This window comes from Carassius auratus, chromosome 8, assembly GCF_003368295.1.
Source record: "Carassius auratus strain Wakin chromosome 8, ASM336829v1, whole genome shotgun sequence".
In the NCBI taxonomy this organism is placed as follows: Eukaryota; Metazoa; Chordata; class Actinopteri; order Cypriniformes; family Cyprinidae; genus Carassius; species Carassius auratus.
Genome location: NC_039250.1, coordinates 13,605,709 through 13,620,537, shown reverse-complemented (window position 1 = coordinate 13,620,537; position 14,829 = coordinate 13,605,709). Strand labels below are relative to the sequence as shown.

General features: G+C 38.8%; 1 protein-coding gene across 2 annotated transcripts in view; it reads right to left on the bottom strand.

Moving 5' to 3' along the window:
- LOC113107353 (proprotein convertase subtilisin/kexin type 5-like) overlaps positions 1-7,917 on the bottom strand; it is a 41,185-nt gene extending 33,268 nt beyond the window's left edge. The window contains exons 1-5 of one of the 2 annotated variants that reach the window (XM_026269800.1): positions 7,346-7,917; positions 5,673-5,777; positions 4,455-4,598; positions 2,825-2,968; positions 1,527-1,603 (exon numbers count right to left, since the gene is read on the bottom strand). In XM_026269800.1, the coding sequence (XP_026125585.1) occupies positions 1,527-1,603; positions 2,825-2,968; positions 4,455-4,598; positions 5,673-5,777; positions 7,346-7,516 (641 nt within the window). In that variant the 5' untranslated portion in view covers positions 7,517-7,917. The remainder of the gene's footprint in view (positions 1-1,526; positions 1,604-2,824; positions 2,969-4,454; positions 4,599-5,672; positions 5,778-7,345) is intronic. The other variant, XM_026269799.1, reaches the window with a different exon arrangement.
- Positions 7,918-14,829: the final 6,912 nt, after the last annotated feature.

Genomic DNA, 14,829 nt, shown 5'->3' with positions numbered 1-14,829 from the left:
GACTACCAATCACTATCGGCCAATAATCGCTTTGGGATGATTGATCTCTAAAAAGGCAGATCTAAAAAAAAAATGATCTCAAGCTGATGAAGTGTCTGCAGTGAGATAGGGCTGTGCAAAAAATCGAATGTGATTTTCATGCACATCTCATCAGTAAAGATGCTCCTGTAATTAGAAGTATATCTCCAGCACGTGCATTCAGATGAGGGTTGCCAGGTTTTCACAACAAATCCTGCCCAGTTGCTTCTCAAAACTAGTCCTAAACTAGTCCTAAACTAGCCTAATCGCACTTCCATATTTTAACAGCAATTTTTATCGGGGAACCTCCTGGAATCGCGATTGGGCTAGTTTTGGACTTTGCAAGAACTTTGCAGCTTGTAAGTACGTTATTTATATTTAAATAATTTGCCACTGATGATTCAATCACGAGTTTTGAACAGTGTAGAGTAGGTTTGTGTGTGGATTCTCAGATCACAAATATAGACATGTTTTTAAATTTACGCAGCGCGATACGCAGTGTGTAAAAAGACAGTATAAGTCATTATAATCAGTAATTATGTCCCCACTGGATGCAACAAATGCCTCGTTTGTAGTGGGATTAATTGGCTTTGTCTCATCTAGTGATGTCTGGATTGGGAACAAATCTTTCTATTTAACCGGATCTTCTTAATGAATCAGGTCGAACCAGTTCACCAAATCGAATTGAATCATTTGAAACAGATCACGTCTTCAGTACGCGCTAATCCACAAATTATTCCAGCCTCAAATCGTCAAAAAAAGATTTCTCCTTATGCCTTCTACAAAAAAAAATAATAATAAATTCTGGAATGGCATGAAGGGGAGTAAATTACTGTCATTCAGGGATGCTTTACTGTATGAAGGAAGCAGATGAGGTTCAGTTTTCTCTCATCAGTTGCACAATTGCATTGCACTGGAGCTCCTCGCAGAAACGTAAGTGAACAGAGGCTCAGAGCCCGGGCCAAGCTTTCAGTCTGAACGGTCCAAAAAAGCTGCAGAGCCATCTGGCACAGGCTCACACACACTGGCAGAGTGGCAGCCACAAAAACACATGGGGTCCTCCACCCACTCACCAAACACACCCATATATATACACACACACACACAACAAACCAAATATCAGCATTCACCAAACACACACTGATTTGTGCCAACATTTCCACACACATGCATAATCTCTTACAGAAAGCTAATTCCAAAAATCCCTTTTTTGCCAAACAAACATGCCTAATACACATACTTCTACAGACACCGATTGCAAGCCAAGCACTGTATTTACTCATACACCTAAGAAACCCTCAAACGCACAGAAAGCAAACTCCAAAAACCCACATTTCACCAAAAAAACATGCCAAACACTCTTACTAGCACACAGATCATAAGCCAAATACCCACATTCACACACACACCACAGAGGGGACTGTATAAACAAAGCCTTTCCAGGGTTTTAATGATCTGATATGCTCAAAGAATTGAGCGCGTGCGTGTGTAATGAACTTCACTCTTACTTGTTCTCATTACTGGCATCATATCGGGGCATGGGATCCATATCATTACCGTTCACATCATAACTGGCCTCATTATCCTGCATACAGATCAAAGGAAGAGAAAGACACATGAGAAGAGAACATGTCAAATGTGGATCTGTCCGTCCATTACGGCAATGTGCCAGTTAGAACACTTAGAAAATGCTAAAAGTGAACAAAATGGTGTGAGCATGTGAATTTGGATATTTACTTTTTGGACAAGACTTATATAAATACAAAAACATCAGTCAGTATAATAATAGTCTTCGTTTTACTCACTTGCTCGGATTCAAGTCCTAGTTTTTAGGTTGGCAGTGAATGTTTGATGGCAAACATGTTGAAAATTAGCTGAAATGCTGTCAGTTAATTGAATGATAAGCTGTTCATTGAGCGTAGTGAAACCTCTCCTCCATTGGCATTCATTCAAAATATGGTCTCTGGTCTTCTTCCCCGTGTACTAAATTAATGCCTGATACCTCGACCTTAAAGGGATAGGTTACCCAAACCTCTGTCATTATTTACTCACCGTGTCATGTCGTTCCAATCACGTAAGACCTTTGCTCATCTTTGGAAGACAAATTAAGATATTTTTGATAAAATCCAAGAGTTTTCTGATCCTGCATGGACAGCAACATAACTGAAACGTTCAAGGCCGGGAAACATAGTACGGATTTCATTAAAATAGTCCCCATGTGACATCAGTTATGTTACTGTCATGAGCTTGCATTGAAGACTAACATGGATGAGAAGAAAATAAGTTGCTATTTTTGTTGTCTTTACGTACAAAAAGTAGCTTGAGGTTCTCATAGCTTCATAAAATTACAGTTAAACGATTTTATCAATGTCTTTACTACCTTCCTGGGCCCTGAACATGTCAGTTGTGTTGCGGTCTATGCAGGGTCAGAAACTCTCAGATTTAATCAAATATCTTCATTTGTGTTCTGAAGATGAACGAGGGTCTTACGGGTTTGGAACGACATGAGGGTGAGTAATTAATGACAATGAGTTTAAATTTTTTGGGTGAAATATCACTTTAAAGTCTGACAGCCAAATTCTAAGGCAGAATCACATGTATCCCAGAATGCAGTGCAAGAAGTTGGGGAAATGGGGAAAAATTCAAGATTCTGATTCAATCATTTTGGCATAAATAGGAAATTTGGTTTTACACAAAATTTGATTAAACATGTAACCACTCATAATTATATAATGCAGAGTGTGCAGAGTGTTTTAAAAAACAGTCTCACACACACAAACAACCACACACATACTGATGCACTTACATAGTTCTGAATTAGATCTGGGTGGTTCCTCTCAATACCGTCATCCAGAATGGTAACCACCACATCCTTCCCCGTATAGCCCCTCTTCCACGCGCCCACGATATTCATGTCAGACTGACAGTTATGGATGTTATCATTACAGTGCTGCAAAGACAGAAATAAAAGAGGACGTGTAGATTAACAAACTGTATGCTTACACTACTGTTCAAAAGTTTGCAGTTGGTAAGACTTTTTTGTTGTTACTGTGAAGAACTAATACTTTTATTTATTAAGGATGCATTACATTGATTAAAAGTGACAGTAAAGACATTTATGATGTTACAAAATATCCAAACTTCAAAGTAAGCAGGAAATCAATCAGCATAATAGAATGCTTTCTGAAGGATCATGTGACCGTCTGAAGACTGGAGTAATGATGCTGAAAATGCAGCATTGCATGACAGGAATAAATTACATTTTAAAATATATTACAATAGAAAATGGTTATTTTTAAATAAATGCAGCTTTGATGAACATAAGAGACTTCTTTCAAAAACTTTAAAAACCTTTGAAGAGAAATGTACATTTTGAAGGATTATCATAAATACATTTAGTGACTATGTGTGCAAATACAAAGAAAATTTGGGTCTTCTGGTTATTATAAAAAAAGACTGAGATACAGATGTGGATTCAATCCCACATCTCCCACGATTACCACAGCTCAATGTGTCTGCAACATGCATGCTGAACACAAGGCCCGAGTAAAATCCTGGCTATTTCTGGTGCCTTTAAAATCCCTAGCATGTGGTAAGTAGCTACCATTATTTTAAAAGCATATCTTTGTAAATTACTGCATCTTTCCTCATGTCGCTTCTCAGACACTGTTATTACATGCGTCACATGGAACCAAATGTACACTTTCATTGAGCCTAGAGTTGGAACTAGACCCCGTCCTGGAAAGTCAAGTTTATTTGCTTCCGAAGTACAACTCACAGGTCAACAAGAGAAACCTGAGCCAAATGGATGCATTCAGGTCAAAGTATTAATGTTATCTAAACCATATTAACCATTGACAGAGCTGGAACAACCCATTAAAGAACAAGTGCTTAGTTCACTCTCACCGCTTCGGTTGAAGCTATAAATACGATCGTAGACAGAAAGTGATGACAACAATTGCTATGTGTGCTATGACTCAAGCTTTTAGCCACAGCCAAAGTGTATCCTTTCATACATTCTGGCAAATCTAGATAGCCGTTTACAGTGTAAAAAAATATATAAAAATATTTAAAAAAGTGCAAGGATGTCTTCACATTCCTTCCATGCTGATGTACCACACCATCGGCTCTCGTGAGATATGAAAACAAATAAACTGAATGGAGTCATTTACTCTTTTGTCTGGGTGGCTTTGCTAACATCAGCAAAAAATAAGTTATTTCGGAGGAGAAAGAAAATACATTTTCATGACAGAAAACAAACATAACTTTTTGCCTTTCAGAATAAGATGTGTTTGAGGATTCATTTACTGTTAGACCTTGTTTAAGGACTGCTCAGAAGTTTCTTTGCAGTAGGAAATGATGCAAACAATTTTTTTGTTTTTCAATGTTGGCAATGCAAAAGAACGATATACAGCATGTCGATTAAGAATACTCACTATGTACCACATACTGCTCCATTTAGCATCATTGAAGTAAATGGAGCTGGACTGGGCCGTACTGTACTGTACAGGACCAGGGTACGAGGGTTTATAATCTCGCTTGATTCTCCTCTTCACCACCTGCTGTTGCACCCACTCCACCTGAGGAAGAAGGAGACAAACACCAACATTGTTTCATGACATTTATTTTCTTTAACATTCATCCAATTAAATGAATCATGGCTACTGGAACACAATAATGGATAAAAATCAACATGAACTAAAAGCCATAAACTCTATGATGATGTACACATACTGTGCATTTTAAAATATCTTTCTTTGTAGTAATACAATAGTGAGAATGATGGCAACAAATTTTTTGGTAATGAGAAATATGGAGGAAAATATGCTCAATTATAAAGAAGGTAATGTCACTATGGGACAATTTGTAATAAGATATAGTATTAAATTAACGCATCCTCATGCACAATATCATACCTTAATTTCTCTTTTAATATTAGGATGAAATATACATGGCTTTATTCATGGAGCTCACAGACTTATATTATATGGTTAAAAGAAATCCATGAACTGGCTATTTCAGTTTTTAAAGGAATAATTCACTGAGGCAGGAATTAATATTATGTCATTATTTATTTCACCCTAATGTCTTTTCAGACCTATATGATTTTCTGTCCTCCACTGAATAAAAAACATGCAAACGGTTACCAGACACCAGTAGTTTTTGGCATCACTGCTGTCAAACTAGAAGATACATCTTGAGATACCAGATTTCTAAATACGAAATATGAATGAGATTTGAAGGCTAAGCTACAGTGGGAAAAAAATTATTCTCATTCTCAGATTTTAGTTTATAAAAGTGCTTTTTTTGTAATTTTTACAGACTGACAGCCACTGGTCACCATTCAGTTTAGTTGAATGGGGGAAAAAAAGCAGCGTGAACATTCTCCCAAATATCTCTTTTTGCGTTCCACATAAGACAGACAACCAAATGTTATGAATGACACTGTGATTTAAAGATTGCATAATTGTAATTATTGATTAGGTAATTGTCGAACACACAAAGCATTTTTCATGAACAGAACGGTTTACTTTCTGTTCATGCATTGCGCAACAGTTGTTTCGAATACATTCTAGTCATTGATGATAAAGACCAGGAGTCCATATGGACCATAGTGAACAACAGGTGTTGGGTTGTCATAGTGATGGCCTGACCTTTGGCTCCATGGAGATGAAGCTGTGTGTGCCTCTGCTGAAAAGCGCCGACCTTTTTATCGTCCGGCTGTGGAAGAAATGGTAGTAGTCCTTCAGATCCCCGATCTACAGGAACAACACACAAATTTACTGTATTTACTGTATCAGAATTACTACATTGCACCAGCAAATCACAAAATAACAGGTTGCAAAACAAGAATCCAACCACACTGTTATACTAAGGAACTAAAAAAAGCATATCGGGGCATGCACGTCTTATATGTAACAATATTGCTATGAATACATAGGAAAGAGCGACAGCAACTTTCACCGCAGGCATGTTGAAACGGGAAATCATTTATTATTTAGGATGTCATTGACTGGAAGATTGGTTACTCATGAGGCTGTATCACTTTCCAAGTGCAATAACACCAGGCCGAAATGACACATTCTCCACAGACTACTGTACTCCATGGGGATGCATAGGTCTGCCCTAAAAAACAATGACTCCTGAAGTCATTGATAAGCTTGGCCAGTAAACAGTCAATCAAATGGGCTTATATTGATTTTAAAAGCAACTGCTTTGGATTTAACTTGATGTAGGAAACTTTTGGGCTCGTGAAGAGCATCTTGCACAAACACATGGTCTACAACTGGCTCCTAAGGCAATCTCACATTCCTGGATCCTGTTGCAGATTCCCACAGGAGGACACGAGTCTGATGAGTTGCAAAGTTCAGGAGTATGTACTTCAACTTTCATGAACAGGGACTTCGGAGGGGACAACCTCAGGGTTGAGGAAGGACCTCTTCACTGGCACAATAAGCACAGATGAGCGATAAGACAGCACATTGTGAAATCAGACACTGAATCTCTAGCCACATGGCAGATCTGAGGCTTGCTGAAGCGGAGCGTTGCATTGCTAAATGCACCAGCATTTTTTCCACCAAAGCACTAAGTGGATAACAAAACATAAGATTAAACTTAATTATTATAAATCTCTTTCTTGCTCCCAGGAGGAATATGAAACTGAGACAGAAGCAGTTTATGCTTTAAAATGCAGGTCTTTAGTTCTGCAAAGCATGGGTTAACAAATTAAAAATTGCATTGTATGTAATTTTAATATCAAGTATTCTAAGCACTTAATTTGAACACAGGGAATGTGAATGATGTAACCCTTTAAGCCCGTGTAATGTTTTTTAGCATTTTACAGTGAATGTTACATGTCATGAATCCTGCTGAAGAATGCAATTCATGACTTCAGTTTCTAAGTTATTACTTTATAATACAGAAGTACACCTAAAAGTTATTTGCCAACATTCATAACTATAAAAAAATAAAATAAAATACAGCAGATATATTCACCAACCAACACGCAGTCAAGTTTCAAAAACACCTGTTGTTGTTGTTGGGAGTCAGCAGAGAGCTGTTTGTTCACTGGGTTTTACTCTGAAAACTGGATATTCTTGCGCTTAAAACGAGTCTTAGTGCAGATTAGTGAAGATTAAAGTCTTGGAAACGTGAATTTATCCGTCTGAACTATAAAAGACAACTCTGTGAAACTTGTGTAAAGCTTTCAGCCTTGACGTCTGAAGTTCAATCAAAGCGATAGCACACTTGGACTGAGGGAAACGAGCACTGGACTTCAAATACTATGAAATAACATCAAAAACATGTTTGTGCAGGACTCACGTACCTGGCCCAGGTTTCTATACCCATATTTACTAGCGATATGGTCCGCTTGCTCAGGTCCGCCGGCTATCCGAACAGCCCAGTGGTTGGTGTAAATCCGAGCTTTGCACGGAGAAGACGAGAAAAACACCAAGCACAGCCAACCTAAGACGCACGAGAGGCTGTTCAAACCCATCTTTCGCTATCTCTCTCTCGCCTTGACTCTCCGCAGCTCCCCCGGTTTAGGAAAACAACCAAACTTCGTCTCGCCGTTCAGCGGGGTTTCTCATAGAAGTGTCGCTTGAGCTCCACATGAACAGAGGGAGAGCGCAGGGTCTAAACGGGATACGAGCCTCGGAACGCTTCAGCCTGCAGCGCATCGGCCGCGGAGAGAGACACGCCACGGGGACAGAGACGCGAGAGTCGGTCTGCACAGCTTTGGCTTGATTTGGTATCTCAAAACAGTGCCGTTACTTCTTCCCTTTTTTTTCTTTTTTTGTAAAGTGGAGATATGGCTCTAGCGCCTCCCTCAAATAACTACAGAGAGAGTCTGGAGAGTACGGACAACGAGCCGTGTGGGGTTACCGGGGCTCCGCAGGGTCTTAAACACACACCGCGTTCCTTCAGCACAGATCAGGCTGCGTTTGTCACATTCAACACAACCATGAGATTCCCAGAGCCTTCTGTGAAGAATAAGCTTGACAAAGTATACTGTTCTGTTTTATATATTTGGATATAATTATGTAGTCAGTATTAACAGTGGTAGCCAGTCAAGTACCATAACCGTAGTTTGTTGTCGTCCTCAAATTTGATTGGCCATAGACTGCTTAATTTTAATTTAACAGCACTAGATATTTCATTATTTGTTTTATCCCCATGATCAGAGAATTCTGAGGGAAACAGTCAGAACTGTGAGATGTGAACTCAAAATTCTGAAAAGAAAAAACATCTGAACTGTGAGAATTAAAGGTACAGGTTGTAGGACCTGCCACAAGAGGGCGCACTATCAAAACAATAACAATAGCTTGTTTTGATGACGCTAAGAAGGAGCCTGGAATGATGGGATTTGTTGTCTTCTACCCAATCGCTGACAGCCATCAAACAGAGGCAAAGATAAATAATGGATTTAACGCGAGTTCAACGATTTGCGCGAGTAGATTAGGCTACATACAAAGTCAATGCAAAGACGCGATCAGACAGGTCCTCGCGTGGGTTTAGAGATGCAATACCCTGCGTTTGGCGTGTATGCCACATAATATTGATCTTGTTGATTGTTATAATAGCATACATTTTCTGTAAAGATACAAATCAAAACAACTCACCTGTCTAGTAAACCACAAGCGAGATCAGCATCTCTTTCTAGTCGAAGTTTGTCACAAACCTTCTTCCGCATTTGTCCATGAAACTTTTGTCATGTGGTTTCTACGTCAGTAAAGGCGGTAACAAAGGATAACTAACGTCATTGACAAGCGACTGCATTTCAGAATGGGAATTTTCTCATGATTTACAAGTAGTTGAAAACATTAGAGATATTGTTAGTAATCAGCTGGACAAAATATATAACACTAGCCTAGTGGTTTTTGTATATTTTACTGCAAATATCTTACAAATTGTACCTTTAAAGGAAACATATGATGCGATTTCAATTTTTCCTTTCTCTTTGGAGTGTTACAAGCTCTTGGTGCATAAAGAAGATCTGTAAAGTTGCAAAGACTGAAATCTCAAATCCAAAGAGATATTTTTTATCAAAGTTAGGAGTCTACCACTAGCTACCTAAAATGGCTCATTCTAACACGCCCCCACATCTCTATGTCATGATGTGGGAAGATTTGCTTAACGCCGCCCACATCTTCACACGAAGACTGAAGGTGTAATTTCTATTCAACATCAAAAAGAGGCGCGGACGCAATGCTGACAAGCGTAAGCTTGCACGTTTTAGGAGGGATTTATTAAACATCGATGCAGAAGAAGGTTCGGAACTGTCCGAATATGTACAGTCACTGCAAACATGAGCATTATTTATGATCATCTCCGTCCAGTCTGTACATTCAACCACAATTGTCTTCTTGATTTCTGTGAAGGAATGTCTGCCGGGATCCGGTAAAACTTTAGTTTTGAAACAAAAGTGCTGTTCCTTCTATTCTGTCAGCCAAAAACCCAACAAGAAGACATTTTAAAGTCAAAACCTCACACTTTTAGCGCACCTGCTATGAGTTCTGCCTTATGTTTTGCCTCCAGCTAGAGCGGTGACGTCACAGTGACGTAGGCGATTAAGGGGTCTATAGTTTCGCTCTCACAAGGAAACATACAGAATCTCCACAAGATTGTGGCGGCGGCAACAGATAGAATAAAAGTTATGCCTTTTTTCATCTGGGAGGCGTTATGCAAATCTTCCCACATCATGACATAGACATGTTGGGGGCGTGTTAGAATGAACCATTTTAGGTAATGGTTGACGCGTAACTTTGAAAAAATGGATTTGGATTTGGATTTGAGACTTTAGTCTTTGCAACTTTACAGATCTTCTTTATGCACCAAGAGCTTGTAACACTCCAAAGAGAAAGGAAAACTTGAAATCGCATCATATTACCCTTTTAAAGAAGGGCATTTAAAATGACAAAAGCACTGCAGTGCGTGTGTAAAAAAGAAAATAATTTTATTGTTTAGATGCTAATAGTTATCATTATAGGCCTAGCTATATTTATTTGTACCCAAGATGATAACTACAAAGTATTAATAATCTTTATAATTCTACGAGAATAGGAAAGTCCACACCAGATTTAACCATAACGACACAGATGAATAAAATAATTGGAATCACTTTCACAATGATTTTTTTTTTCGAGCATTTGGTGGTCAAAAACATTGACCACCAAATGTAATCCACCCATTTAAAACAGCACACAACATAGCTGAAGCACACTTATAGTAATATTATATGCATAAACTATATATTTAAAGCAACAACACATTTAGGTCTACAGAATATCAGCATGACAGCTGAATCAGCATCAGTCATTTAAAGGAATAAAAACTTTTTCTGTGCTTCTGGAACCAACTTGTTCTTGAAGAAACACCTTGTGTGGCTTTTTGTGTACCTCGAGTCCATAACATTTTGTTCATAAACTTGTGACTTCTAGGTCTAAGGCTGCTTATAATTATTCCTCTCACAGTCGCATCCGCTCGTCACCAGACATACTTTTGATGGCATCATTATGTGGCGAGCGTTACGCGTCGCTCTCATTCACGTCATGATTGATTGATCTTTGTTTTGGTTATCCCTCGCGCTCTGTTCCGTTTGCAGTACAAGTGCGAATCAGCATAATTGCACTAATTACGGCCAATTTCTCCGTGAATGGAGCCGCTGTCAAATCCGACAACAGACGAGGGACAAGAATATCTCACGGTCCTTATAAACGAGATGAAAGGGGGCGAAAACACCCCGTGAACACCCATTGAGTGCGAGAGCAGGATTGCAATTTAAAGCACCGAGGGAGGAGGAATAAAGAAGGGAACATGCGGAGATTTGAGAGCGCAATCATGTACCCAGCTCACGGAGGTAGCGGACAACCCCATTCAGAGCGTCGCTTCTCTACCGGGGGCCGCAAATTCCGCTTGACAGCCATTACCCTGCGAGCCCGAGTCGCCCCCCTTCAAGTGTCTCTCTCTGAGAACAGTTACCAGCGTGCATTCCTTCTGCTGCAATTAAGCCTTTCAGAGCTGAGTAAACAAACGTAATGTGCGGAAATCACTGGATAATTATTAACCCAGGGTGCGAATTATGGGGGTTTGGGGTGTCTGACCTCCCTAATTAAGGCTTGAACCCAAAGAGCCAGTCAAAATAAAAATGGGGGGTCTAAGAAGACAGAATAAAGCTGCATTTTCAAACAACGTTTCAGTAAAACAAAGTAAGCAAAAGTCAATGCGGGGATGCACAATACAACTGTTGTGCAAGATTTTCCCTTGATTTGCAATCTGGGTGTATCTACGTTGCCAAGAGCCAGTGTCCAGGTTTCAGTTGACAAATTTAGCAGAAAATTGCATAAAGATTACCGGGCATAGACTTATAGCTTCAATCAAGTAAGAGGTCATCAAGTGTGCTTGATATTTTGGGACTATTTTAGACACATAAGGTGTGTCCTAGTTTGCATACTATTCTATGCCATTTTGTATCAATAGTGCTGCAAGTAGTGCATTCACGCCACTGATCTATCAATTACATAATTGATACAATTCATACACTACTGCACACATATAGTGCACATATTGAGTACACATATATAGTGTATAGGCCCTGTCCCCAATAGCATACTTCATGTGCACTTGCAGTCTTGCACACATACAATGGCCAGCTAAAAATGCCAGGCGCTCTGCTGAAAACAGATAGCTGTGATCCCTTCTGCTTTGCTTGCTATGATTTGGAATATTGCTAAAGTAGCATGGCAGGCCCATTGTGAAATAAATGTTTAAAAGCATTATTTTCATAACAATATTGTGGTAGTCTGGGAATTTCCACCTGGTCAAGATATGAATACTCGGAGACAAGCAATATTAACTTCTACAAGCAGGTAGTGACGGTCGGTGAAGTATTAGTCCTGCCCCTCCTCCACTGTGAGTGGTTAATTGAGTAAAAAGTGTGCTTAGTGCTGTGTTTTAACCACAGTTGAACATTCTTCAGTTCTCAGCGCTGAGAAAAAAACGATTAACGCATAAAATAGAAGCTCAGTGCCTCGTCACCTCGTCGTTTTAAAAAAATTGCCGCTCCGATTGAAAACAATTGAAAAAATACACTAGCGTTTAGGTGGACATGTGGCCTTAGGGGTGTGCCACCAAATGCAAAGTGATGATTTGCATCGCGTTACTTGCTTTAAATTACTCACGCAATGTTTTTCGCTCAAAAATAATATAGTTTTAGCCTCTTTGATACGTTTTTCTGATGCAATCGATCAGTGTCAATAATCTCTTTTCTGATTGTCTTGACAACGCTTCATACGAATTTTCCATTTGAGTAAAACATTTTCAACTTGCACTTAAGATGCAATTGAGGTGAATAATATTGCATGTTCGAGGCAAACGCGTTACCCAATTCACATCATTAACGTCGCCTGGCACATATTTGCTTTTTTCCATGTCTTTGTATTGACTTTGTATGTACTAATCTACTTGCGAAATATTAAGATTCGCTTTTGGTGTGCACACACCATTAGTGTGTGGTAATCAGTTTAGCATGATTCCTAGTTTTCTCTAAAGAATATGAGTGTTTCAAAATCTGTTCAAAAGTCCTGTGTATTCCAGCCTTTAGTCAGATTGGTTACACTTGTGAACTGAAATCGTGCTAAAGTGACAAAGTAAGAGTAAAAAAAAAATTGTTCTGAGGGGTAAAATACACATATCTTTGGTGGGACTCCCCTGGTAAAATTTGCATTACAGTGGCTAAATATCATGTTATGGGAGTTGCTTTAACCCATGACATGAAAAACAGTGCACGCAACAGTGTAAAAGTATCCCACTTCGTGGCAAATCCACAGACCTGTCAACACTGGCAGCGAATTCAGCGAATTTGAAAATGCTAAGAATTGAATTCTTCCCATAAGCCCTCTTTAATGTCACTGAAACATTTTCACATGGTCGGACACCATGTAGCTCCTCAGACCACCTAACAAAGAGTTCAATGGCTAATGCATAAAGCCCATTTATTCATTTGTGCACTTGCTCACCAAATGCAATAAGAGAAGTAGGGCGGCAGCATGTAAAATGATTTGACTGGTTGATGCAGGCAAGACTATATTACTTGATAGCTTCTCTAAATTACATTTTTGGCAGGGAGGATTTTACGTGCTAAATGCTGATGGAAATGAAAGAGACAGTAGTCAAACATCACACAGGCTGGGCCCATTGACCTGCATATGTGAGAGAGACAGGCAGCCAGAAAACACGCAGCAGCAACACAAAAAGGGCTCTGTGGCCCTGATGGCAATGTGGGAGCCCCTCACTGATCTCACTGGCAGGAGAGCATTGTTATTCTCAGCAAATCAGAGCATGGATGACACACAACTTCATTCTTAGTAACATTTTCCCTCTATATGCGCGCACACACACACACACACACACAGAGAAACTATTATTTGGAGCCAGCCAGCTATTCAGCTGACAGACAATCTCATGCTATAGCAAAGTAAATTAATGCAAACACTACATCAATTAATGCAAAGCCTCACTGCATCAGAGTAATTAACACTGCAGGCCGGCCCTATATATGTAGACATGTGTGTGCCATGAAGACTGCATTATCTTCAGAAGGTCATTGTATGATGAAGAAAAACAATTCATTGCCATTACTCTTTCAAAACAATCATATAGAATTTAAAGGGACAGTTACTCAAAAAAAAAAAAAAAAAGATTTATCAAATAATTTACTAACTCTTGGCTAACAATCTAAAAAGTAACGTAGGATGTTTACAGAAATTTGTGTAATGTAGTTCCATTCCTGGTTTCTGATTGTTCAGAACAGTGTTCCAGTAAAGTAACATCTATGACATGACTGTGAATGGTTTATTTCTTCACAAAGTTCTGTTATTTCAAGGATAAGCCTATAAGCTATTGGTAGGATTCCATGTAATTAATTTGCTTAAAAATAATGCTTAAATGATCATTTGTGACCCTGGACCACAAAACCAGTCATAAGTAGCCTAGCAAGAGCATATTTGTAGCAATAGGCAAAAATACATTGTATGGGTCAAAATTATAACATTTTCTTTCATGCCAAAAATCATGAGGATATTAAGCAAAGATCATGTTTCATTAAGATATTTTGTAAATTTCCTATCATAAATATCAAAACTCGATTAGTAATATGCATTACCAAGGCCCTCATTTGGAAACTTTAAACGTGATTTCCTCTATATTTAGATTTGTATTTTTTTCACACCCTCAGATTCCAAATGTTCAAATAGTTGCATCTCAGCCAAAAGCTGTCTTATCCTAACAAACCATAGGCCTACATCAATGGAAAGCTTATTTATTCAACTTTCAGATGATGCATAAACCTCAGTAAAAAAAAAAAAAATAGATGACCATTATCAATGGTTTTGTGGTCCAGGGTCACATTTGTGTTCAATTTTTTATTATGCAGTAAATGTTTTGTAAGAAAGCACAAGGCTTTAATTTATTGTTATTATAGTCAGTCCGCTGCACACATATCGCTTAATTATGTGCCCTTTCTAAACTTTGTGAACATATTGTGTTTACATAGTTATACATATTTTACTACAATGTGTTGCCATCTCACACTAAACATTAAGCAGAGTGAAAACTAGGTTACAGCTCACCGCTTCAGAACACTAACACTGCTGCTGGCGCCCTCTAGTGTTCAGAACCATATTACGAGCACTGCGGTGACGGACACTAACAGCACTCTGCTGAAACACACATCTGTAGTCATGTTTCGATTAAACTTTTTTTTTTTTTAAAGATGTACTTATATGTTTAATGAATCAACATTTCCACTTT